Source organism: Martes martes, assembly GCF_963455335.1.
Source record: "Martes martes genome assembly, chromosome: 10".
NCBI classification, from domain to species: domain Eukaryota; kingdom Metazoa; phylum Chordata; class Mammalia; order Carnivora; family Mustelidae; genus Martes; species Martes martes.
Window position 1 is genome coordinate 6114732 of NC_137898.1, and position 26211 is coordinate 6140942.

A 26211-nucleotide genomic window follows, 5' to 3' on the forward strand; every position below is an offset into this window, starting at 1 on the left:
CTCCTGTAGAAGCTGACACTCGCAGTTTTGGGAGCAGGATGACCTCCACATCAGCGATCATCACTACGTTTGAAAATATTCCCTTGCTCACTCCCACACTAGACGGGGGTTCCAGGAGTCAAGGACACTCCAGAGCTCGGTGTCAGGGGCTCAATGGAATGTTTTTCAAACATTACTGGGGCAGACTGGGGAGCTGAGGTTGAAGACGGGCAGCACTAACATCTACTGAGCTCCAGTAGGTACCAGAACCGAGCTGGACACCCTTCACTTCCTGCTTTAGGCATTTGGTGGTGGAGCGCCCAGCCCCACCCCCACCCCACCCCCTTCCCCCCCCCCCCACCCCCCGTCCGCAACTCAAAGCCTGGGGAATGGGATGCTTTCCAGATGAGATTTCCAGTTCTGGCGTCCTGGGGACTATGAACGGGAGTAGGGTTTGGTGCTAAATCGTAATGAAAATAATCATTGGCCTCATCCTGTTCTAAGGGCTTTGCATGTCTTTACCCTCTTGAGGTCAAGAACGACGTTGCAGTGAGGGCCGCTCTCACCCTGATTTGCAGATGAGAAAGCTGAAGGCGCTTGCCTGAGTGCCTTGTGCCAACCCACCCACCCTACTTGACCAAGTTAGTAAGCGGAGGTTTGAACCCAGATGGATTCCATGATCTTCACCGGTAGAGCAGAGCCAGTCCCTAGTAATAGCCACTTCTCAGATTAGGAAATGCCCACCTTCCAGGGAACTAGGCTTTTGTTTGTTTGTTCTTTGTTTTTTGTCAATACATTTTTATTTAAGGAATTTTATGTGATTCCTTCCACGGCCGATCACCTTAGTTCCCCCCAAGTCAGAATCATAATCTTCAAAATAGTCCCTTTAAAAAGAACTTCTGTTTAACCCACAGTCGTCGGTGTCAGTCCACATCCTTTTTTTTTTTTAACGATTTTATTTATTTATTTACTTATTTGAGAGAGAGAGCATGAGAGGAGGGAAGGTCAGAGGGAGAAGCAGACTCCCTGCTGAGCAGGGAGCCTGATGTGGGGCTTGATCCTGGGACTCCAGGATTATGACCTGAGCCAAAGGCAGTCACTTCACCAACTGAGCCACCCAGCCGCCCCAGTCCACGATCCTTCACAGTGGACTTCTTTAATCTCCACTTGAATATGGACATACTTCAAAAATTCCGCACCTGTAATCTTTGGAATCCAATTTCCTTACTTTAGGGCCACATTCGGGGGCAGAGTAGATGGTTCTTTCTGGTTCTCAGTTCCAGACACTCTCTAAACATAAATAATGTCAAATCATATTCATTCCTGAACTATCTCACTCTGGAATTGTACAGATTATTGGGATATGCCAATACCTAAGATTTAAAATATTTGACTGCAGGGCACCTAGGTGGCTCTGTCCGTTAAGTGTTGAGCTCTTGGTTCCAGCTCAAGGTCAGAGTCTCATGAGTTGTAAGATCGAGCCCCCAGGGGAGACCCCTGTCCCCCCTTCCCCTCCTGTGCCAGCTCTGGGCTCCCCTGGAAGTCTGCTGGAAGATTCTCCCCCTTGGCCCCTCCCCCTTCTCATGCGCGCATGCTCTCTCTGTCTCTTAAATTAAAAAAAATTTTTTTTTAAGATTTTATTTATTTATTTGACAGACAGAGATCACAAGTAGGCAGAGAGGCAGGCAGAGAGAGGAGGAAGCAGGCTCCCCGCAGAGCAGAAATCCCGATGTGGGGCTCAATCCCAGGACCCTGAGATCATGACCTGAGCCAAAGGCAGAGGCTTTAACCCACTGAGCCACCCAGGCGCCCCTAGATAGATGTCTTGTAGTTCTTTCCCATAGATCTAACACATAGTTCTGTGAATAAAGGAAACCACACATCTACATCTACTCTATGAGGCATTTCCAGCGATGTAGGTCTACAGAAAAAGCCCCACGGGGTCGACCTCAACAGGGGGAGCTTGCTTTCACGGAGGAGCCTACAAGACATACACTGCCCTTGTGCTTTGATAATGCTGGTTACACAAGGCATTACCTGTGACTTTATGGGATCCAGGCGAGGGGTCCAGATGAGGGGTCCAGTCGAGGCTCAGTTTTAGGGCATCCGGCTGTGGCCAGCCTTTAGCATGGTTTTGGTGAGTTCAAGGATTTCTCCCTGGGAGGCCCCAGTGCGGTGCTCGATCTCATGACTCAGATCAGGACCTGACCCAAAATCAAGAGTCCAACGCTTAACAGACTGAGCCACCCAGGCACCCCCAAGAGGTACTTGTATTTTAATACCTCAGTAGTTATTTGAAAGAATAATGCACATATACTGAAAGATAGAAGAATATTTTTATTCTTAAGTAATCACAATCACTTGCTAGTGGGATATGTGTGCCTGTTGCGTACTGCACAATTTCCGAAAACTTGGAACCAGATTGGACAGCGCCACTTTCATTTCCTGTTACACATTGACTTTCCCAATAGTACTTGCTTTTGATGGTGGCAGCTGCCCAAAACCCAGATTCACAGAGATATTATGTTATCAAAAGGAACGTGTGCAATCCAGTGATAAAACTGTGAACTGCCTCGAGCTAGCAGTCTGAGAGATGTCCAGTATTTCTGTATTTCTTTCAAAGTTTTATAGTATTTTGTGGCCTCCTGGGAGTTTGCTGCAGTGTGGCAGGCCCTACCTCAAAGGAAGGGTCTTGTTAGACAGCGGATCCACTTGGAGAGCTGGGAGGGAGGAAGGTTCGGGATTGGGGATGTCTTCACCCCTTCCCCTCTCTCCTTTCTCTACTTCTCTGAGAAGTTGACCCCATGGTGGCTGGCGATAGGGTGAAAACAGAAACCAATATGGGCCTGTGGGTGGCAGGCAAAAGTCAGAGTGGGAAGACGACGTCACATCTAGGATGGGTGATGGAAGCCAGGGAGCCAAAGAGCATGCGAACCTGCAATTTGGGGCTGCACTACCAGGCAGCCTAAAGGAACTATTCACATCTTGACACATGGATTGTCTTAGGGGGTGCTCAGGGAAAGGTGGGTTTTCTTGCTCTAACACAGACATCTGGTGGCAGCTTTTTCCAGAGGGTTCACTCTAGCCTGGACCTAACACTGACCCACACTAGGAAGAGTCAGACTTCCTTTGGAATACTACGTAGGGAAGAATTGCAGGACTTGGGGGAAAAGTCTATCCCACCCATGAGCTGCCCGGTCCACAGACTGGTGCTTCGCCAGCCCCCAGCGATTCTCTACTCTCTGTGGCCCCTGAAAACGGGCTGGTCAAAGGAGCCCCCAAAAGGCTGGTTGAAATGGATGCTGCACCTGGGTATTTTACAATTATCTTCCCACTTCAAGGTCCTTACCTTTGTTATTTTTTAAAAAGATTTCACTTATTTGACAGAGTGTGAGAGAGCACAAGCAGGGGGAGCTGCAGAGGGAGAGGGAGAAGCAGGCTCTCTCCACGAGCAGGGAGCCCATCATGGGGCTCGATCCCAGGACTCTAGGATCACAATCTGAGTTGAAGGCAGGCATTTAACCAACTAAGCCACCCGGGCACCCAAGTTTACTTTTTTTTTTTTTAAAAGATTTTATTTATTTATTTATTCGCGAGAGAGCAAGAGTGAGTGAGCATGAGCAGGGGGAGGGGAAAAGGGAGAAGCATGTTGTGCTTTTATTTTTTTAAAATATTTTTTAATATTTTAATATTTTATGTATTTATTTGACAGACACAGATCACAAGTAGGCAGAGAGGCAGGCAGAGAAGAGGGAGAAGCAGGCTCGCTGCTGAGCAGAGAGCCTGATGCTCTATGGGGCTCTATGGGGCTCGATCCCAAGACCCTGAGATCATGACCTGAGCCAAAGGCAGAGGCTTAAACCACTGAGACACCCAGGCGCCTTGCATGTTGTGCTTTTATAACACATACATTGAAATTCTTCTACTGAGGGGCGCCTGGGTGGCTCAGTCGGTTGAGCGTCTGCCTTTGGCTCGGGTCATGATCTCAGGGTCCTGGGATTGAGCCCTGCATCAGGCTCCCTGCTCGTCGGGCAGCCTGCTTCTCCCTCTCCGTTTGACTGCCACTCTGCCTGCTTGTGCTCGCTCTCTCTCTGTGAAGCAAAAAAAAAAAAAAAAAAAAAAAAATCTTTGAAATTCTTCTCCTGAAAGAATTCAGTATTTTTATTTTGGTCTCTTTCATCTTACAAGTTTCAAAAATAGCAGTCAAAGAGAAGAAAAACACGCCTGTCTTTCAGAGTAGGACCCCAGGTTACTGAAAACCGTTTGATCTGGGCCTCAGCTGACATTCCGGACGGAAACTCCTCTTTGGAGCAGATGCCGGACATACGGCCTCTGGGCCACTGTGTGCCCTTATCACTCTGGCTGGTCCGGCTTTCTTTTTTTCTGTGGCATCTGACTTCTAGGAGCCTTCGCCCAGCAGGGCAAGAGCGCTCCGTGCCCGCCCTCACTCAGGGATGTGTCCGGTTTGGGGCTGGACGCCTGATCCTCCTTACGCTTTCCAGATACACCCCGGCCACCTCAGCGATGACTTCCTTTGGGAGCTTCTGAGAAGAGATGGCAGCGCCGGTGACATAAGGGAGAGGGTGAAACTCATGGAGAAGGCAGGGGCCAGCGAGCTGGGGGAAGCTCTCTGAGGGGCCAGGGGCCCTGGGCCTCAATTCATGGGGGAGACGCAAAACTTCACGGTGTGCTCTGGCTGGGAAGGCAGCTTGCGTTTCCCCAGGGGCCCTTCTGGGGTCCATCCGCGTTCTTGGGATCGTAAGTCTCCACCTCAAACAAGGCCGAGTGAGGCAAGACTCCTGTGGCTGGTCTGGGCTCCGGGCTAAGTGGTTCTATGACTCCGTCCTCAGGACACGGTAACCCCGGATGTCGGAGGTGTCGGTAGGAGCTCAGGAGTCATTCACTTAGCACATACCGCCTCGACGTCTATCGTGGGGCAGGCACTGTGCCTGTAATTTTGTGCTGGCTACTGGCGAAGCATGTGTCTGTCATTTGGAGTGTCTGTTCATAGTTAATAATAATACTGATAATACTAGTACCAATGACGATTACAGCTTAATGTATCGACCGGTTACTATACCGGGGCCCTGTGTTAGGCATGGTACTGCATGATCTTATTCAGCCCTTATGACGACCCTCTGAAGTCAGTAGATTCGATTATTATCCCCCCATTTGAGCTGAGAAGACTGAGACAGAGAGAGGGTAAGTGACTTGCCCAGGGCCACGCAGGTCATACTGGCAGACTTTGTCCAACTCAAAGGTCTACATCTGCGACCACCTGCCTCCCAGAGCTTTAGTGCTAATAGAAGAACAAATAATGCACTTGTACACACTTACGTAGAAAGTAGTGCAAGGATGGCAGTGGGGTTGGTGGGGGATGGATTTAGACTGTCAGGACTCGCACACAAGCCGAGCCCCCCAGGGGTGAGAGGAGCAAGGGAAGAGTGAGGGGAAGGAAGAGAGCCCCGGGAGGTGGGACAGCGCGTGCCAAAACCTCGAGGCAGGAAGGAGCTTGCTCAGTTCTAGGATCAGGCACCAGGTCCCTGTGGCTGGGGCTTTGTTAGGAAAGCGGGGCCTTGTATCAGCTCTCCATTGCACGCAACACACTACCTCTAAGCTCAGTGTCATAAAATGACAAGGATTTCTTATTTCTCACCAATCTGTAGGTCAGCAATTTGGGCTGGGAGCAGCCCGGTGATTTTTCTGCTAGTTGCACCTAGGGTCATTCTTGTGGCTGTCTATGGTGATCTGTGATTCCATTGGGTCAAACACACCCAAGATGGCCTCATTACCATATCTGGAAGCTGATGCTAATAACTAGCTCTTGACTGGGGGCCCTAGTCTTCCTGCATACAACCTGTCATCCATCAGGAGGCGAGGCTGACCACAGCGTGGTGGTCTCGGGGCTCCAAGACACCAAGGGTATAAGTTGCGAGGCCTCTCAAGACCCAACCTCTCCAGGTGCAAACATCACATCCACCATGTTCTATTGGTCAAAGCAAGGCACGAGGCCGGCCCAGATTTAAAGAGTGGCGAGATAGATGCCATCTCTTGACGGATGGCTATGAAAAATTGAGGGCCATATTTAAGCTATCCTGGGTCAGGGGGCCCCAGTAAATGACCTGAGCAGGTCGTTCTGCCCCCAGTTGGCCCACATCCGTCATGTCACCACCTTCTCTCAAACCAGCATCATGAAAGGGTTGGTGTTCATATTGTAGACCACTCTGTAGATGTCTATCAGTTAGGTGTGGCATTTGGCTCAGTGGCTGACTGCCTTTTTGAAGATAATCACCAGGGTATCTCCTATCTCGCATCCCAATTGTGCAATGTGATGTTGACAAGCTCCCACTGAGATGTGGGTCTTCTATTTCCTCCCCTAGAAACTGGGTAGATTTTCTTAATAAACTTGACCAACAGAAAGGGGTAGAAGTGGCATGTGTGGCTTCTAAGGCTAGATCATAATGGGCAATAACAGCTTTTACCCTCACGATACACTTGTCCTTGGAACCAGCCACCATGTTATGAGGGAGCCCAAGCCACATGGGGAGAGGTCCTCTTTGGGTGTCCCAGTCAACAGACCTAGTTAGGCCCTCAGTCATCAGCCAGCACCAGCTGCCCAACATATGAATTAATGAGACTTCAGATGATTCTGCCCCTGGCATTAGAACCTTCCAGCAGAGGCCCTAGATGTCCCAAAGCAGAGTTTAAACCATCCCTGTTTGTCCTGTCTGAATTCTTGACCCACAGAAACCAGGAGGGATAATAATGATTATTGATGTTTTAAGCCACTAAGTTTTGTGGTAATTTGTTATGTGGTAGTAGATAATTAACATAGGATGCCAGTAATAGAAACAAGGGTGGGGGAAACAGTAGCTTAAAACAAACTAGAAGTTTATTTCTCCTTTTTATTGAGAATCTGGAAGTAGGCAACCCAAGGATGATATGGAACCTCCTATGATATCATCAGAAGCCAGGGTCTTTTATCTTGTTGTTCTGCTAGCCTCAGCACAGGAGTACAATTCTCAAGGTCACATCCTGATTCAACATTGCTGCTGGAGTTCCAACCATCACATCTGCATTCCAGGCTGAATGCAGGATTGAACAAGAGGACAGAACTAGCCTTCACGGATACTATTTCTATTTCATGGAGCTATCTTAAAAATCCTTTCCAACACCTTCTGCTTGTATCTCATATCCTAAAATTGAGTTACACCATCACAGTATACATGCAGGGGAGGCTAGAAATGTTGCCTATTAGCTGGGCTCATTGCCATCTGAAGTAAAACTGGGGTTCTGTTGTTGAGAAGGAGAGCATAGTGGATCATCGCCAGCAGGTAGTTCATGACTGTGCTGTTAGTGCAGGAATATGGAAAAAGGAGACCTTCTCCATGGGCAGAAGTTGGATCCAGTAAACCACGTCCCCCCGCCGCCAACACACACACACACACTGTCCCTGCAGCCCCCTTAAATACTTGGGTACCATAGTTTTTTCAAGTTGCTTCTGAACAAAGAGCCAACTTCACTCCCAAAGAAGCGAGGCAGCGACGTCCAGGGAAAGCTTTGGTCTAACACCTGCCTCCCCCCACGGCCAGCAGGCAGCTGGACTTTGCCTAAAATTCTAACAGGTGGTCCTGACCTCGTCACTTACCTGCGCAACCACGTTTGTGGATCCAGATTGCCCCAGCTTACAGACAATTTCTGAGGTTTGGTATTGAAGGTCTTACCAACTGTTTCACGGCTGTTGGCTTCTCTCTCCTCTTCACACCTCGCTTCATGCCTTGCATCCAGGCCTTTGTGCGGGCGGCTCTCAAGGCCCAGAAACCCCTCTGCCCTGTCTCTGCCCGGGTGAATCCCACCCCTTCCCAGGACCCTTCTAGAGCCACTAGTCCTTCTGGTGCCTTTGCATAGATTAGAGAAGAGTGCCTTGGTGCAGGAGGGCGCAGCTCCAAGCCGGGGCTGGAAGAGTCACCCACAGGTTGGCTTCCACCCACACTTGCCCTTCAGCCGGGTGCTCTGGCACAGTGAACACCCTGCACAGCCGTACATGGGAAGATGCCACTGCCAAGAGCAAGTGAGGCCCTTCCTTCGCCCTTGTTCTCGGTCTTCAGATCCCATGTGCTGGCGTGGGGCTGGCTGTTTCCCACCCTGTGTCCTCCCACCGGCTCAGCACCCCCTCCCCCGAACACCAGTAGCCATCGGGGGCACTGAACTGGCACCACAGACCATAGCTCTTTCCTTCCACTCTGACCTCTTGGTCCTCAGCCTGCCCAGCCGTGGAATGAAAACCCCCTCCGGGATGGAAGATGGACCACTTAGACGATGTGTTAAAAGTGACCCAGATACCAGTTGGCCGGTGGGAGTCAGCTGCTCAGAGCAACTCAAACCTGGGTCTTGGGCCCTCGGCTGTGCAGGGCTGGGGGTTCCCTCTCAGCTTACCCTGTTCCTGGGAACACTGGAGCCCAACCCAGCGTCCCCTTCCAGAACCAAGCATTGAATCACTGACCCAGGGTGGCCCATCGCACATGTAGTGCCCTTGGACACACCCCTTAGGAATGCACGTGAGACCTTCCATTTCATACCTTTTTATTTTATCTGCATCTTCTCCGCCTCCTCCCTCCCCCACTGGCCCCTGAGAGGTGGTGGAAAGCCCAGTTGGAAAGGGACTTCTCTCTCCTCCCTGGAGGAGGGCTGGTGTCCACTGGGCCGGGCCCCACCGGTGGGGGAAGCAGGGGCCCCCGTGGCAGAGCAGGCGCATCGTCCAAGAGGCTGTGGCCAAGGCCGAAGTCCCTCAGATGCCCCGTGGCCCGGGCCCCGTGGGTCATCAGGAAGGTGAAGAGCAGAGAAGTCTGGGGGCGCAATGAGAGGGCAAAGCCTGGGGGAGCAGGTGGGTGGCTGATAGAGGCGGAGGTGACCTTGGGGGGCACAAGAGCAGAGACCAGGAGATGTGGGATCAAGGTGGGTCCCTGAGAAGGAACCCCAGGTCATAGGGGAGCTGGATGTGGGGGGAGGAAAAACAGGGGGCCACGGGGGACAAGGCTGTGCTCCAAGAACCTGGCTCCCAGTATAGGCGCTGTGCCGCAGGGTCTGACTGGTGACTGGCCCTGAGCAAAGACCAGGGGCAGGCAGGGAGGGGCGTGTCAGGGGAGGAGGACGGGGACTTGGGGCCGGTAGCCACAGCCAGCTCCTCAGCTTTGCGGAGGCTGGCCCGGCCAGGCGTGGCCCCAAACCACCAATTTGTGCTTCTGGGTTGCTCGAGGGCTCCCCGTGTGGCCTCAGCCGTGCAGGGAAGAGCCTAGGGGCAGCCCTTGGCTGCATGCAACAGCTGTCCCCAGGGCTCTTCCCCCATCCCAGGCTTTCTGGAAGCATCCCCGCCACCCCCCCCCCCCCGCCCAACCTGAGAGGGGCCTAAGCTGGATCACCAGCCACTGCAGGGGGTGGAACGTGGTGGCGGTGGTTGGGGGGGGGGGCGCGTTGGGACGGTCCACGGACTCAACTTCAGCGCTGTCCATTCACCCCCAAAATGACCCCGGGTCACTGCGCTTCGGTCTGTGTAAGGACTTTACCCACCCCACCCCCCGCCTCATGTGCTGGTCTGTTTTCCCCTCCGTCTGGGACAACAACTGCTCAGGCATTGAAGGCCGTGGCAGGGTGGTGGGGAGGAGGCCGCTCTGGGAGGCCACGCGGGTCTCACGGTGCCCCCTGCCCATCCCCCTGGCAGCCGCTGTCACCGTGGACGATGAGCACCGGGAAGTAAAGGGCGTCCTCGTAGCACGGGGGGCTTTCCAGGGGCTCTGTGTCCTCTCCACGGCGCCCCAGCGGCCCCCCGCTCAGGCTTCGGAAGACCCCTGGCGTGGCCCGGCCCCCGGCTCCCAGGGAGAGGCGGCTGCGGCTGAAAGGCAGGCGGGGCCCGCTGGGCCGGGCCGGGGGCAGCGAGTTGCTGCTGAGGGAGCGGCGGCAGCGCTGGCAGCCCCGGAGGTAGGCGCCCGAGCCGGCGCCCATGACCACGGCCTCCGAGTAGCTGGGCACCAGCTGCCGGTTGGAGCAGATGTGCCACTCCAGCTCGGTGAAGTCCACCGTGGCCACGCGGGAGAGCGGGGGCCCGCTGGGCACCGCGCCGGGGGGCGGCGAGCTGGCCCCGAACAGCTTCTCCACCTGGTAGTGCACGTGGGCCGTGCCGTAGGCCGCCACGACGCGCAGGGGCCACGACAGCGTGGCCGCCGACACCAGCCAGAAGACCCAGGCGCGGGCGTACCAGGGCGGGCTGCGGGGGTCCGCGAAGACCATGAGGGACTCGCGGAAGTCCACGTCCTTCAGGTGCATGCCCTCGCGGGCCTCCAGGTAGTCGTCCAGGCCCTCGTTGGCGCTGAAGAAGCGGGCCCTCTGCGTGAGGTACGAGGCCTCGGCCTCGGCGCTGCCGAAGCTGAAGCACTTGGTGAAGCGCAGCCGCGTGGCCGCGTGCTCGGCCAGGCCCACCAGCTCCTTGGAGACGTCGCGGACGCCGTGGGCCGAGTAGTCGAACTCGCCGCGCGCCGTGCGGCTGTCTGCCCGCTCGTGGTACACCTGCGTGGTGGTGTAGGCGTCGCCGTTCCGGTAGCGGGTGATCTGGCGCGTGCGGCGCACGTAGTGGTAGCTGGTGGCCTTCCACCACACGCACGGCGGCGCCTGCTGCAGCCGGCGGATCAGCGCCAGCACCGTGCCCGCGTCGGTGCGCGGCGCCTGGCAGGAGCGCACGTGGCAGTGCCAGCACTCGGCCAGGTAGAGGAGGTAGAGGAGGGAGACGAAGGCCAGCGGGATGTACAGGTAGCCGTCGGAGCAGGGGCTGGCCGGGTAGGTGGGCGGGGGGACCCCGGCCCCTCGGGCCAGAGCTGCCTCAGGCCCCAGGACCAGCCTCGGCACGGTGGCCAGGCGACACCAGGCCACCACGGCGCCGCAGGCATGGATGAGCAGCGTGAGGAGCAGGCACTTCCAGTGCGACTCTCGGCACAGGGAGCTTCCCAGGGACTGTTTCAAGGGCCGCTGCTGCAGGGCGGGCAGAGAGGGAAGAGGCGCGGGTCAGGACAGGCCATCGGTCACACCTGCCCTTCTGCCTGAGCCCCGGGAGGGAGCTGGGGTCAAGTTCCCCACTCCACGGAGGGAGAAACAGAGGCTCCGAGGGACAGAGCCTCTTGCTCCAAACCTCACCCTTCCGGCTCTCATAGTAGGGTTGCAGGGTTCAAACTGGGGCCTCTCTGCCCCGGATCCTGTCTTCTACGGCACCCCATCATCTCTCAGTCAAGGGCATCCAGGACAAAACAGACTCATCTCTGCCAAGAGGAAGGAAGGGCCCCCTGACTGGCCATTGGGAAAATGGAGCTCTGGTCCCAGCTCTGCCCCTAACTTGCTGTGTGGTCTTGGCCATATTGCTCCCCTCTCTGGGCCTTGATTCCTGGACCTGTTGGTACAGGAGGCCAGGGTGGCAGGGGGCCTAAGGATGAAGAGCATGGGCTTTAGAGCCCCACAGCCCAGGACTCGGTGCTGGCTCTCCCACTTACTGGGCGACTTGGACAGCTCCCCCATCCTCTCTGGACCTCAGTCTCCTCATCTGTAAACTGGGGCTTTTGTGAGGTTTCAACAAGAGCTTATGTGTCGCCATTTCGGCACGGGGTCTGGCCATGGCAATAAATATTATTGCTATTGCCCTGAGACTCCCTCTGGTCCCTTGGTTCCACTTAGAGACTTGGGAGAAGCTTTTAAGTAAGCGAGAAAGAGGAAGAGCTGGGAACGGAGGAGGTGTGAGTCGGGGGGGCAGATGGAGCGGCGTCCTCCGCTCCCCATCTGTGCTGTGACGGCGGGGGCGGAACACAGCTGCTGGGCAGCAGGGGCCACTCTTGGCCCGGAGGGTTTGGCCTCCCCTCCAGCCTGGCCCCCACCTCACCTCTAGCGTCCCCACAGAGACAGAAATGGGGGAAGGAGTGGGGAAGAGATGGAGAAGGAAAAGTTAAGGGGCTACCTCTTCAACCCCAGGACCACCAGGTCTTGAGAGACCCCAGAGGAGAGGATATGCCCCCAGCCCAGCCCAGGGCAGCCTACCCTACCCCCGGTCACCCACCACATGTACACATCCCCACCATGACCTGCAGGTCCAGTCAGAGGCACACACAGCCCACGTTTATCACAGACCCACCTACCACCGAGGTGCACACGGCCGGCTCAGCCCAGATCCCGGACCTTCACGGGTGCCCACCCAATCATAACATGGCGCACAGGTGCCTGCACTCGCGCCCAACCCCCCACCACGCACACGCGCACGCAGACCCACCCAGCACAGGACACACACACACACACACACACACACGCATATACCCGTTACAAATTCACTGAAGCCCAGGTCCACACCAGAGCCTCGCCTGAGCGCGTGCACAGCCTCCAACCCCACCCCTACTGCAACCTGAAATCACACCCTAGACTCTACAGGAGAGACCCACCCACGACGGAACACGCTCACACATCCCCACATCACCCAGGCGAAGCACCCACCAGACCATCACCTGACTTTGGCTCACCCGAGGTGTGGGGAGCGTGCACTAGCATTCACACACGCACAAGCACACTACATCCATCCAAACACATACACAGACCCACTGGCCACCTATCACCCCCACGCCGGGCGCAGGGCGCCACACCTCTGCAGACCCTTTCCTTGGCTAGGGCTGGTGAGAGGCCAGTCTGGGGGTCCCACCCTGAAGGATGGGCCCTCGGGCCTCACCGCGGGGAGAGGGAGAAGGGGTACCAGAGGCCGCCTCCTTTCCTCTTTCCCCTCCTCCCTCCGCTCCCTCCCCCCCCCAACTCCTGGCTACTGCTGCTGCATTGCAGGCGTCGCCCTGGCACCTCGTGAGCCGCTGGGCTGGGCTGGGCGGGGGGCCTGACCCCCGGGCCTTGGGGGTGAGGGGCAGCGCTGCGGAATGAGGGCGCGCAGGGGCCAGGCGCTGACGTCACAGGAGGGCGAGGAGGGACGAAGGGGCGCCCGGAGCGGGAGTCGCCCCCTCCTCCCTTCCCAGCCACCCCCCCACCTCAACCCCCACGCGAGCCCCTCCGCTCGCCAGACGCCAGCTACCCTAATGACGTCATTGGCAACTGGGGTTTGGGGACTTCCCTCCTCACCCCCTGTCCCGGTGTTTGCCCCTTCCGTAGTCCCCCTCACCCCCGCTCCAGCCCTGGCTCCGGCCCCCCAGCACACAGCGCCGGTACCTCCTCCCGCAGCGGCTCGCCGTCCGGGATGAACGCGGGCACCTCCCCGCTGTCGCCTCCGCCGCCCTCGGGCATGGTGTCCTGGGTGCTTGCGCGGCCCGGGCCCGGGCCCGGGGCATGATAGGGGGGAGAGCAGAGGGCGTCCCGAGGGCGTCCGCTCGGCTCGGCGGCCGCGCAGGGAGTGCGCGGAGCTCGAGCCCGAGCGCGGCGGCGGCGGCGGCGGCGGCGGCGGCGGCGGCGGCGGCGGCGGCAGCGTTGGCGGCCGCGGTGCCCGGCGCCCCGCCCTCCGCTGACCCCGCCCCCGCGGCACCCGCGGCGCCGCCGGCAGCGCCTGGTACCGCGGGCACTGCCCGCCCCCCCCCCACCCAAGAACCCCAGGCTGGGCGACCCAAGCTTGGGTTCCCCTCCCGCCGCGCTTGCGCTTGCGACCTTGGCCGAGTCCTTGCTCTTGGGGCCTGTTTCCCCTGCTGTAAAATGAGGGGGGATGGATCTCAAAGGTGGGTAGGACCTCCGGCGTCCTGTCTCTGAGGAATAGACCTAGGCCTAAGCCCACCCAGACTCCACTCTGGAAGCCTTGCTGGTAGGGAAAAAAGCAGTTACAACCCAGAAAGGTGTGATACGCCTCACTCACTGGACAGAGGTGCTGGGTTCTGCTTGAGAGCAGGCAGGACACCCAGGGTCCTAGGCTCCGTGACCTTGGGCCTGTACTCTCCACCCCAACCTCAGTTTTCTCACCTAAGAAATGGGAATAGAAAGGTGCAAACCGTTCATCATGAGGTACAGGGGAGTGGGATCTGTCCTTGGGAGGATGCCCTCCCAAGTAGTGGTGGACGCGCAGGGCTGCTCCCTGGCCCTTAGGGGCCTCAGACCTCCACACCTGCCCCTGGGTCTGGGCTAGCCCCCAAACTAAACAATTATTTGGTGGGATATAGGTGAGTTTTGGGTTGCTTTGTCACTTTATCCCCCCAAAGGGCAACTCAAAAACCATTCAGTTCAATACTCCTACCCGTTTAAAAATGAGGTGATTGAAATGATAGAGTAAAGCAGTGACCCAGGGCTTCATCCATTTATTTATTATTTATTTATTGGGCACAGAAGTTTTTTGGGTATCTTCTATATCCAAGTATTGTGTTAGGCACTCTGAAGGCAAGGGGAGGAATGGAGAATGATGACACAGGTCCGGTCCTAATGGCATTTATATCCAGGACAGACTAGTGTACCCAGAGGGGGCCTGGAACCCAGCCTCTGGTCTCAACCCCCCAGCCAGGTCAGTCCTCTGTTCCTTCTGTCTCTCTGAGAGGCACAAGTTAAACTGATTCTTAAAGAATAGGCTTTGGACAAATGAATGTGAGGGGGAAGGGCATCCCAGGTGGAGGGGATTTCTGAGCAAAGACACTGCGATTAGATCACGTGGGCTGTGTTTAGAAAGCAGGAAAGTCACCTGGTGTAACTGGACACTGGGTTAGCTAGAGGCAGGTTGTAGAGGACCTGATTTTGCTCTCTAGAAAGTGGTGGCTGAAGGAGTGTGAGAGAGGAGGCCCCTGAAAGCTAACTCTGAGGAGGGTGAGAGTGGTCACAAACTGGGCGGAGAGAAAGGAACACACCTGGCTTCAGGAGTGAGGCTTGGTGTTGGGGTTGGGTAATCTCGCTTTAAGATGGACCGCAGGGCCAGCAATGACTCAGGAGTTTCAAGTGCAGCTTCAGGAGGTGGACCAGCGCATCTCCACACTCAAATTGGCTGGATCATGGGAGAATTGATGGGTCAGGCCTGGTGCAGGGTCCTGTCCCAACTATACCGCCCAATCTGTAGGACTTCAGATCTTCTGGAGTTTTCAGTATGTGTAATGGGTGTGTGTGTGGGTGGGTGGGGGGGGGGTGTCTTTCTGTCTGTCTCAAGAGGTCAGACCCTCCCAGCAGCAGGCCCCTAGGCTCTGCACGGTAGCGGCAGTGGCTGTAGGGCATTTCAGCACCGGATAACGGACAGCGCCCGCGCGGGAAGGAGGGGCGGGAGGCGGGAGGAGGAGTCAGCTTCCTGGGTTCGCTGGGCCGCGCTGCCACTGGCCCGCCCGGCCTCCTACTAACACCTCGCGGGCTGCCGGGCTCTGTGCCAGGACTTGGGGGGTAGCGTGGAGGACGGGAAAGGAAAGCTAGCATTGAGAGGGAGGGGCAGGAGACCCAAGGGGCGGGACTTGGTAGAGCCCCACGGACCCGTTCTCTCCTGGGGCACGTCCCGCGAGCGAAACTCCGTTCCCGGACTCACGCCTCCGCCAGGTCTCCACCTGGTGTAGTCGTGGCACGGCGAGCGTCAGGCGCCCCACTACGCAGGCGCGGAAATAATTCTCAACCCCCTCCTACCTTAACCCATCTATTGGCTGCTCTGGCCCAGAGCTAGCAAACCCACCATCCAATCCGAGAGCGCCTTGAATTGCTCCGCCTCTCTCCCTCCCGGAAGTTGACTACTGCCGAATCCAATTCGGCGAGGTCGGGCCAGCAGCCAATTGGGAGAGGGGAGGGACGAGCTAGCGCCGCCGAGGAGCCAATGGCAGGCGACGGAGAATAACGCCGAGGACATGGCGGCTGCGGTCGGAGAGTTCGCGGACGTGTCGGTCTGCTCCGTAACCCCGGTCGGCGCCCAGGCAGCAGAGCAGCTGGCTTATTAGTATTCGTACCCACGAGGCGGCGCAGCGGGCCCTTGGGGAGCGCCAGCGTCGCGGCCATGGCTTATCACTCGGGCTACGGAGCCCACGGTGCGTGGGGCGCGGGGCGGGCGGGACGCGGCCCGACCGGCCGGAGGAGGGTCGGCGGCGCGGCCCGCTCACCCTGAGGGAGAGGGGCAGTCGTGACCGCTCCCCAGGGCGGCGGGTGTCTTTCGGGTTTCCGCCCTGCGGGACTCCACAACGCGTCCCGGACTTCGCCCTCTGGGTCCAGTCCTGAGATCGCGCGGTGACAGCACAGCTGGGATTCCCATGCCCGACCCCAGGCACGAACGGGGTCTGCCTTCAGAACTTTCTTTACCTGTCATGGCCCTGGTGGGGCCCTCACCACAGCCCAGGGCCTTTGGGTACCCAGCTGTCTCCTTTCCCACCCTTGTTCCTGCGGGGTGCCCTCCAAGTTAGTTATCTTCGCCTAGGAAACTTCTCTCTCCCCCAAGGCTCAGTTCAGAGATCACTTCCCTCGAGAAGGCCGCCCCCGCGAAACCTATAGGTGGGCATCCGCTTCGAGGCGCTGCCTCAGGTCTTTTTTTGCCTACATTTAGTACCTCTGGAAAAGGAGCCCTCATCAAAGTTCTTTCTGGGTTACCTACCCGTATGCAGCCTGGGTTTCACTAACCGATTGCTGGGTGGTCCCAGGACCCATACAGGGCTGCCCAGCCTGGGGAGAGGGGTGGTGGTTTGGGCTCATGCTTGATATTCCTGTCACCTACTCCAGTACCTACAAACCCACAGGCTCCAAGCACAGGGCCCGGGCAGCTCCAGACCCCCCTCCCCTCTTCGATGACACAAGCGGTGCTTACTCCAGCCAGCCAGGGGAATATCCAGCCCCAGGAGCCGACGTGGCCTTCAATGTCAACCACTTGCTTGGGGACCCAATGGCCAACGTGGCTATGGCCTATGGCAGCTCCATCGCATCCCATGGGAAGGACATGGTGCACAAGGAGGTGTGGCCCGCCCCCAGGGCAAGGGTGGCAAGATTTGTGGCCAGGGATGGGGCATCACGGGATCCCGCCTAATTCTCCCAGCAGCCCTCAGGGAAGGAGCACACCGAGGAGCACCCTGAGGTCTGGTGTGCGGCTTGCCCACAGCCTCCTCTCTCCTCTCCCAGCTGCACCGTTTTGTGTCTGTGAACAAACTCAAGTATTTTTTTGCTGTGGACACAGCCTATGTGGCCAAGAAGCTGGGGCTACTGGTCTTCCCCTACACACACCAGGTGAGCTGCCTACCAGGTGAGCTGGCGGGGCCCTGTGCCTCCCTCTGCCTGTCCCAGAGTTTGGCCCCCAGATCTCAACCCCCTTCTTTCTTTTCTTTTTATCTTTTTCTCGTGCCCGGGCTGCTGCCACCCACCGCCAGAACTGGGAGGTGCAGTACAGTCGCGATGTGCCTTTGCCCCCGCGGCAAGATCTCAACGCCCCCGACCTTTATATTCCTAGTGAGTCTTTCTTTGACTTGGGCTGGGGGACAGTGGGAGGACTTGTGCCTTGAGGCCCCAACAAGGAGACAGAGGCTCGTGCATTGATTCAGCATCTGCTCGGTGCTTTTGTGTGTGGTGGTTGCTAGACACCCAGTAGACAGAGCAGCGGGACCAGTAAGGAGCCTTCCCGGGTGTGCCCTCAGGGCCTTCGGAGTTTTCTCTTTTGCGATCTTCTTGCCTCTTAACTGGGATCGTGTCCTTCCACAGTCTGGAGCTCAGGGCTTAGACCTGGTCCTGTGGCTTCCGGGAATGGGCCCTCAGGCTGGCTGCTTTTACTCTTACGTACGCCAGGAATGACAACAGTCTCTACCACAAAGGACTGTTGTGGAGATTCAGGGAGGTGATGTGCACTCAGCAGGGGGCACACTGAGAATAATAGTCACCGTCACAGCGATTCCTTGTCCCCCAAGTCCTCCAACATTGCCTTCTCAGAGGAAGCGGTCACTCCCTTCTGGGTTCCCATAACTGCCCATCCACATGGCACGGGGTCAGGCTGCCCACCTTGGACAGTGGCTGGCAGGCTGTGCCTCTGACTCCTCTCTGTCCTGGGGCCTGCGTGAGGCGAAGCCCACGGTGGACACCCCGGAGGAGGGGTGAGTGGCCCCGCGTGGCTCCTCCAGTCCACTTCCTCCCAGAGCCACCTTGTAACGCAGCACCTGCCATCCCCATTTTACGTGTCGAAGCCGGGGCTCAGGGAGACAACTGTCTTGGAAGCCACAGAGCTTCCAGGTGGTAGAGCTCGTTTCCTGACTTCAGACCCCGTGCTTTCTGGTGGGCGTGTCAGTTCTGGTGCTTCAAGGGGGCAGAGAAGAGGGCCGAGGAGTTCCAGGCTGTGAAAGCTGGGCTCCCCCGGGCTCTGAGCTTTTGTGGAAACAGCGGAGGTAAACTGGGAGCCCTCTACATTGGTGGGATGGCCAAAGCCAGCGCCAGTGTCCAGACCCAAAATTACTGGCTGAGGTGAAGTCTTCCCCATGGGCTGGACTCTGGGGAGAACCTGGGTTGTCTCCAAGTCTGTATTTTAGTCCTGTCGTGTTGTGGGAGATCAGTGTGGCTCCTGCCGGTTGGTCTAGGATTAGTAATAGCCTTGGCCCATGATACGGTGTGAGCCACAGCAGGAAACTTGAGTTAGTGAGTTTCCTGACACGGGGACAGGGAAGGAGGTGGCTTGGTGGTCCTGAGAGAAGGGTCGGGTAGCATTTACACAGGGAGAGAGGGCTGAGCAGGGAAGGGCATCCCCGGCAGGGTAGTAGGAGCTGACTGTGGAGGTTGGGCGTATGCATATGTGGGGGCACGCAGGAAGGGATGTATGGGGAGAAGGTAGGGAGTGTAAATGGCCCCAAATACCTAGCCAGGGGACTCTGATTGAGGAAGCCAGGCTGATGGCATCTTTCTGGCTCTTGGCAGCAATGGCCTTCATCACCTACGTGCTGTTGGCTGGGATGGCACTGGGCATTCAGAAAAGGTTAGTACCCAACGCCCTCCCCCATTCCCACCGGCTCCCCTTCCTGCTCTCCTCACCTCCCTAGGGCACCTGTGGGGCAGGTCCCAAGCCCAGCCCACATCCTCAGTCTCACACCTGCCACAGGATGGCTGGTTTCCAAACACCCTTTTTCCCCCCTGCACACGGCCACAGGTTCTCCCCGGAGGTGCTGGGTCTGTGTGCGAGCACGGCGCTGGTGTGGGTTGTGATGGAGGTGCTCGCCCTGCTCCTGGGCGTCTACCTGGCCACCGTACGCAGTGACCTGAGCACCTTCCACCTGCTAGCCTACAGCGGCTACAAATATGTGGGGTGAGTAGCTAGGGCCAGGCCAGAAGCAGGCCTGGGAGAGGGGCCTGCCGCCGGGGGTCCCCAGCTGGTGTAGCTGTCGCCTTGAATTGTGTCTGCCCTCTCTGGGCCCTAGCTCGTCTGTTAGAGGAACCAGCTGCTTTTAGCTTTGTCCTCGGGACCGTGTACTGTTGTTCAGGTCAGGAATGAAGGAGAGTCACCCTGGGAACACAGGGGAGAACGGCCTTGTGCCGGGGTAGTGAAGGGGGTCTCACGTCCACATTCTACAGAGTCCTAGGCCTTCTAGGTTCGTTTTGAGTCCAGGAGCCTGGGGGGATAGACTGGAGATAAAGGGCCCCAGTGGTGGTGGGTGGGGTCTAGGCTGGGTGGTGGGGCCCGTCTGAGGCCCGGACCCTTCTCTTTCTCCTCCCCTCCCCCACCCCCCCCGCCCCTGCAGGATGATCCTCAGCGTGCTCACCGGGCTGCTCTTCGGCAGTGACGGCTACTACGTGGCCCTGGCCTGGACCTCGTCCGCGCTCATGTACTTCATCGTGAGTCTGGGGCTGCCCCTCGCGCTTCACCCCGGGGGCGGAGCTGGGGACGAGCCTCCCCCGCCCGGCCCAGCTTCAGCGCCCTCCTCTCTCCCAGGTGCGCTCTTTGCGAACAGCAGCCCTGGGTCCCGACAACATGGGGGGCCCAGCTCCCCGGCAGCGCCTCCAGCTCTACCTGACCCTGGGAGCTGCAGCCTTCCAGCCCCTCATCATATACTGGCTGACCTTTCACCTGGTCCGGTGACCCCTGACCCCCGCTGGCACTGATTTTTTTCCATACATTGAAGATCTGATTTCCTTGATTGTATTTGACCCTTGTTCCTGGGGACGGGGGTGGGGGGGGGCTCTCCATTGCCCAGGGTTTACCAGGCTCAGGGCACCCAGGGGAGGGCTTCCTGGAGTTGGTGGCTTTGGTACTGCTTTGAGAGGCAGGTGGAAGGGTTTCAGCAGGAATGGCTCTTTAGCTGTGGCCGGGCAAGGGAGGAGAGAAGGGAGCGGCTGCCCACGACACCGCGAAGGCCTCTGATCCATCGGAGGGTTTCCCTAGAGGGTCCGGTGGGCGGGTGGTTTGAGCCTGGTTGTACTGGGGACTTAGCTGAGGGCTGCTCCCTAGAGAGTCCCTTTGCCCCATGTCCTCTTCAAGCCTTTCCGGAGCAGAACCGGGGCCCACGTGTTTGCAGTAGTTTATTCATATTTTCTCACAAATGGCCGGGGAGGGGGTGCCGGACTCCTCCAGGCAACATAGAAAATGGGTCCAAGAGACAGGACAGGCTGGGATTGGGGCAAGTGGGGATGGGGAGGGGGAGGTCTGGAGAGAGAGCCTGGGGGAGGGGAGAGGGCAGACTAGGGGTGGGACTGCCCCCCTGCTGAGCCTGCTCATTCCCGGTGCGGGTACCCCCCCACCTGCAGGGGGAGCCTCAGGGTGGGGGTGGATGGGGGCGGCCCAGAACTTCCAGGGTCAAGCCCTGCCCTTTGGCAGGGTCCATGTTCCCCCCCAGAAGTGGACAAGGCCGGAGGTTCCGCCCCTTCCAAGACTGACTGCCATGCCTACAGGCTGGCAGAGGAGCCCCTGCCCCATTTAGAGCTCTGCCCAGCCCTGGTCCAAGGGGAGGGGGCTCTGAAGGCGGGAGGTCCCCGCAGCAGCAGTTTGGAGGGGTGGAGAGGAGGCTGGGGGCACCAGTGCCCCCTCCCTCCCCAGGGCTGAGGCCTCTGCGGCCGAGGGGTAGGGCTGGGGGTGCACAGGCGTCCGGTCCATTCTGGGCTCGCTCCCTGGCCGGCTTCCCCCTTAGAAACTCACCAACGTATAAACCATACTGCGGGAAGAGGAGGCAGTGAGCCGAATCCCGAGCAGGCCCAGCTACTGGCCGCCCACCCCGCCATACCCTGGGCTGCCCTCAGTCCTTAGGGGAAAAAAGGCGGCAACTTGGGGCCCGACCATTCCTGGAATTGGAGGCACATCCCTTCCCTGGCTTCTGCCTGTGGTGGGCAGGGCCTCACCTGTACAGGTAATAGAAGAAGGAGAGCAGGTAGAAGGCGAGTTTGCACCAGGACTCCTTCTGGCAGTAGTTGAGGATGTCAGCATTCATGATGGAGACCGCATCATACATGACCTCAGAGCCGTCCGCCGGGCGGTGGAAGTACCTGGCGCGAGGGAGGGGCCTGAGCGCCCACCTCAGAGCTCCCCCCATCTCTCCCCTGCTCTTCCGTCTCCCCCCTCCCCAAGGCAGCTCCCAGAGGCGCCTGAGCCCAGGGAGGCGGAGGCCCTCACCTCCAGAGGTGGTAGAAGAGGAGCGGGATGTTGAGGCCCAGGGTCACCCACTCTGCCGCGCACAGAAACATCAGACAGAAGAGGCCGTGGATGGAGTATTCTGGGACCACCAGCTGCGGAGGGAGGGCGAGAGGTCAGCTGCCTGGTGGGAGGACACACCGCAGCTTCAAGGGCACAGAGGGGAGCCGGGATTTGGGAGGTGCCCCCCACCGTAACCTCTGGGGACTAAAGAGGCCTCGAGCCTCCCACTCCCTCCCGGCGGCCGACCAGATGAAGCAGGCCCCAGAGGGGCAAGGCCGCGCTCCGGGTCACAGAGAGAAGGGCCAAGCTGGGCCAGGAGCCTCCTGCTACTGGCCCTGACACTGACCTTCCTCAGGAGGCAGCAGATGCGTTCGATGTTTTTTAAACGCTCGCGCTGTAGGGGGAGGAAAAGGTTGCCATGGGGGAGGCGGAGGAGCGGGCATTGGCGGTGCCCCCGCCGCCCTCCCTACATCCCCCGCCGCCCCTCAAGTGGCCGCCAGGGGGCGCCAGAGCAGTCTCTGCGGCAGGGAAGCAGCCGCGCCGTCCCCATGGCAACCGTCACCATGGAGGGACCTTCACCCGCGTCTCCACGGCAACGGCCCAGAGCCTGGCAACGGCCGCCCCGCCAGGAGGAACCCGAGCCCTGAGCCCGCGCCAGGTGTTTGCTGGGGGCGGGGACAGACAGGAAGGGCCACGGCCGCCGCCGGTCCCACCACGCAACCCCTTCTTCCCGTCCCCCATCCCCCTTCGCCTGGGACAGATGGAAGGACAGACGGACGGACACACCTCGGCACAGCACATGTATCACTTACTGCCCGCGCTGGGTTCCCCTGGTCGATGGGGTTCTTGAAGTCGGTCCGCAGCTCGTCAAAGGCTATGATCTGGGGGAGGAGTGTGTGCCTGTCAGGGTTGGGGCAGCAGCCGATGGCCCCCCCACCCGTCCTTCCGTGACATGGGAATTCATGCATGGGCACTGGACCAGATGGAGCTTGATGCAAAGGTGGAGAAACTGAGGTTGAGGGAGGGGCGGGGCCTGGCCCAAGGTCACCCAATAGTGGGGAATGGCATCCTGGTGCGCTAATGCCCAAGTCAAGCCATATTCACGATGCTTCCATCCAAAACATCCCAGGAGATGGTGTCTTTTTCTGCCCTTTGCTGGCCACCGGGGCCCAGAGGCCTCAGGCACAGCTCTCGCCTGGGTAGGCTCCCTTGCTTGGGAGAGCTGTGAAGTATGTTCCAGGGTGATCGGGACTACTGGGGTGCCTAGTGCAGCACTGGGCGTGATGGGGGGCAGAGTTCAGGCTGGACTCTGAGTGGGTGACTGGTGAACAATCGGGGGGAGGGCAGTCCGAGCAGGAACAGCAGGTACAAAGACAGAAGCTTGGAAGGACAAGGAGCATTGAGGAAGCTGCAGCTTCCGTGGGGTCGAGTGACGGTGTGAGGTGAGCGGGAAGAAAGAAGGGAATGTGGAAGATGGGCTGGAGATGCTGTGAACCCGGACCAGATGTTTGGATTTAACCCGAAATAAAGGGGAGCCACTGAGGGGTATAAGCGGCAGAGTAGGGCGGTCAGGCTGACGCTTGAGGATGGATGGAGCGGGAAGTACACATTGGCGAACAGTCCCAGCCAAGACCTGTATGATGCTTGCTCTATGCCAGCAGGCTTTATGTTTACTACCTCATTTACTGCTTGCAACAACCTGATGATGTAGGGCCTGGTATTATCATATCCGTCTTGCAGATAAGGAAACTGACACAGACAGGCTAAGTCACTTGTCCAAGGCCACACAGCTAGTCGGTGGTAAGCCAGGATTCTAACCCGGTTAGACTCCAGCATTAAAATTCTTAATGGCTTTATCATAGGAAGGCCAGGCCAGTGAGGAAATGGGGGAAGGGTGGCGGGGTGCTGCTCATCGATGATGATCGGCATGGGGAGAGCGGCAGTGAGAGTGGAGAGGTGTGGAGGGACTGCAGAGCTGTTTAGAAGCCAGACTCCACTGGGTTGAGTGGCAGGAGTGGAGGCACAGGGGTCCAAGTTGCCTTTGGGTGTTGGGGCACTTGGTGGATGGCAGTGTACTCATTGGGCTGGGGAACTCTTGGGAGGTACCGGTGTTCGAAGGGATGATAAGACAGACCTGGGTGGGGGGCAGTGGGAGCTGACATGGAAGGAGGTCTGGAAGAAAAGTCTTCTGGGGTTCCCTCCCCTCAGCACCAGACAAGGCACAGGGCCCATCACCCCCAAGTATCCCGGACCCCAGACGGCTTGGAGGGAGAGAACATGGGCTTCCTGGAGGGAGCCGGGGCCATCTGGAGCAGCACCCCCCTCCCCATGGACTCTGGGCAGCCACCTGCCTGCCAGGCACAGCCACAGGGTCCAGCAGGGAGCGGAAGGGTGCCGTCTGTCTGCCCCAGAGCTGGCACCACCAGCAGGCAGCGGGTGTCGCGCCTCCCACCCCCCAGGCTGCCTGGCTCTGACTCAGCCCCCTGGAACAAACAATCCCCCACGATGACAGCTGACACGCGTCACTCACCACCAGGGTTGCCTAGCGACTAGTGGGGACTGGGCTCAGGGTCTGGGGTGGGATCTGGGGTCCTGCCCTGGAAGGTTCTGGTTCTTACCAATTCGGGTTGAGGACCACACCTCCTATGCCTATGCCCATCCCACCCCCTCAGTAGGCCCTGCTCTGGGCACTCTGATGTATATACAACAAACCCACTTTATCCACAAAGAAACAGACTCAGCACGAGTGACTTGCTAAGATCACCGAACTAAATACCTTAGCTGAGTGAACACGGGGCTTGACACATAATAGGTGCTCAATAAATATTTGCTGGGCCCTTTCCCCCAGCCTAGGAGCCTTACAAGGGCAAAGCCTGAGTCCTACTCATCCTTGACTCTCCTTCAGCTGCCCAGACCCTGGTTCTCAGGAAGCATCGACACTGGTGTGTTGGATGGAGGACTGCTCTGAGTAGCCCCTAAGGGCAGGGACCCCCCAGAGGGGCTGTGGGAGGTCTTTGGGTGGGGAGAGGCCTGAAAACGGGCTACTTGATTTCCAGGAACTTTCTCCCAGGAACTGGTTAGGTCTGTGTTCCCAGCCTGTGACCCTCAATTTCTTCCGATCTTTAGGACCCCAGGATTGTCCACTACTCTGGGCTGAGATGGGAAGCTCAGAGAGATCAAGATGGTTTTGGGGGGGGTATGGAGGCAGAGAAAGAGAAAAAGACAAAGGGGGAGAAAAGAAAAAGCAATTAAGAGGCCCACAGAGAGAGAGAGGGAGGGAGAGGCAAAACCAGGGACAGGGCTGGAGATGGGAGGGGGGAATGTGTTGGAAGGTGCCCGTCGGGGCTCACTCCTTACGCAGGAGGGGTGCAGTGAGAGCCCATGGAACCCTGAGGTCGAGGAGGGGGCTGGGGGATGGTGAAGGGAGAGATGGGTCAAGAGCCAGACAGGCTCATGGGGGCAGGCAGCAGGTCCCAGGAAGAAGAGAGGAAGTGGGGAGACCAGGTGATAGCAGGTGAGGTAATGAAGAGGAAGGAAAGAGGGGGTTACAGGGGGGAAAGACTGCAGACGGGTAAGGGAACCCCCCGAGAGGGCATGAAGATCAGGAAGATGTCCTGGAGCACAGGGTGCTGAACCGGACAGACCAGGCCGACCAAGAGGGGCAGTCCTCATTGAGGGGATGGGGGTGGGGGCCCAAACCTCAGGGGACAGAGGTGGAGGGAGGGCAGTCAAGGGGGCGCCAAGCGTCCCAAACAATGAGCTGGGGGCTGAGTGATACAGTTCCTGGTGAGAGGAAGGGAGCCAGGCAGAGGGGACCACTGAGGAGAAGACCCCAGAGGGAATGAGGGAGAGGGACTCTAAGGGGAGGCATTTAGGATGAAGGATGAGAAACGGACACAGAAAGAGCAGGTGTGAAGCCAGGCCAGAGTGAGAGACAGACCAAAGGGGACACCAGACAAAGGGGGCAGTGGGAAGGAAGAGGAGGGGAAGTGGGAAGTGGGGAGGAAACCTGGTGGGGAGAGCCCAGAAAGGAGGGGGCAGGGAAGCCCAAGGTGAGCCGGCGGTGGGGACGAGGTCTCTGGTCTGCTTAAGAGCCAGTCGCTGCTGGGTCAGGGAGGTGAGCGAGAGGGAAGGGGTTAATGGACTCTGCGATCTGCGGGTCCTGTAAACAGATGCAGTTGCCGTGGCAACCGGCTCCATCACTCCGGCTGGAAAAACCCACAGAGGGGGGGCAAGCAGACAGACAAACTGCCCGACAGACAAACGGGGGCGACTGGATTGGGGGGTGGCAGGGGGAAAGGAACAAGAACCCCAGAATTCTGCCCCACACCCCAAGGCGGCGTGGAGCAGGGGCAGGGGGTCAGAGACCAACTGACATACCCACAGACAGGCGGGGGCGGCGGAGGAAGGGGGCCCCAGGAAGGAAGCCGACAACGGGAGGGGGTATTCATGGGGGCGAACAGAAGCTGACCGAAGGGGTGTAGCGGAGAGGAGGCTCCAAGTTTCCGCGGACCCCGAGCCCATCTGCTCGGCCCCCTCCCGCTCCGTGCGCCCCCGGCCCCCCCCCCACCCCGCCCCCAGCCCCAGCCCGGCCTTACGTGCCAGATGACAAAGAAGATGAGGGAGGCGCACAGCACCAGGGTGAGCATGTAGCAGAACGCGGCGAAGGTGAACGCCATGGCCCCCGCGCCGGGCGGCGGCCCGGGGGGCGC

At 58.4% G+C, this 26211-nt stretch overlaps 3 protein-coding genes across 4 annotated transcripts; 1 reads left to right on the plus strand and 2 right to left on the minus strand.

The window, feature by feature from the left end:
• Positions 1-9666: 9666 nt before the first annotated feature.
• TMEM151A (transmembrane protein 151A) lies at positions 9667-13281 on the minus strand (the record flags this gene model as incomplete). The annotated part of the gene is made up of 2 exons (XM_080817878.1): positions 9667-10998; positions 13207-13281. The coding sequence occupies 2 exons, from the start codon at positions 13279-13281 to the stop codon at positions 9667-9669; spliced, it is 1407 nt and encodes a 468-aa protein (XP_080674004.1).
• Positions 13282-15744: 2463 nt separating this feature from the next.
• On the plus strand, positions 15745-20012 carry YIF1A (Yip1 interacting factor homolog A, membrane trafficking protein). The gene is made up of 8 exons (XM_080816868.1): positions 15745-15953; positions 16653-16864; positions 17029-17133; positions 17274-17352; positions 18799-18856; positions 19028-19183; positions 19617-19710; positions 19808-20012. The coding sequence occupies exons 1-8, from the start codon at positions 15923-15925 to the stop codon at positions 19952-19954; spliced, it is 882 nt and encodes a 293-aa protein (XP_080672994.1). The 5' UTR covers positions 15745-15922; the 3' UTR covers positions 19955-20012.
• A 374-nt stretch (positions 20013-20386) lies between these two features.
• CNIH2 (cornichon family AMPA receptor auxiliary protein 2) lies at positions 20387-26193 on the minus strand (the record flags this gene model as incomplete). Of its 2 annotated transcripts, XM_080816870.1 has the most annotated exons (6): positions 20387-21023; positions 21208-21351; positions 21479-21591; positions 21846-21893; positions 22312-22380; positions 26098-26193. In XM_080816870.1, 6 exons carry the CDS (start codon positions 26176-26178, stop codon positions 20996-20998), a joined length of 483 nt encoding a protein of 160 aa, XP_080672996.1. In that variant the 3' UTR covers positions 20387-20995. The 2 variants fall into 2 exon arrangements, with proteins under 2 accessions (XP_080672996.1, XP_080672995.1); XM_080816869.1 differs by lacking the exons at positions 22312-22380; positions 26098-26193 and adding an exon at positions 22286-22300.
• Positions 26194-26211: the final 18 nt, after the last annotated feature.

What these genes read in the sequence shown, in the direction of transcription:
- YIF1A (XM_080816868.1), top strand. Translation starts at nt 15,923, where the DNA reads ATGGCTTATCACTCGGGCTACGGAGCCCACG. An exon ending in CTCGGGCTACGGAGCCCACG is followed by an intron (nt 15,954 to 16,652) that starts GTGCGTGGGGCG and finishes ACAAACCCACAG; the next exon opens with GCTCCAAGCACAGGGCCCGG. An exon ending in AGGACATGGTGCACAAGGAG is followed by an intron (nt 16,865 to 17,028) that starts GTGTGGCCCGCC and finishes CTCCTCTCCCAG; the next exon opens with CTGCACCGTTTTGTGTCTGT.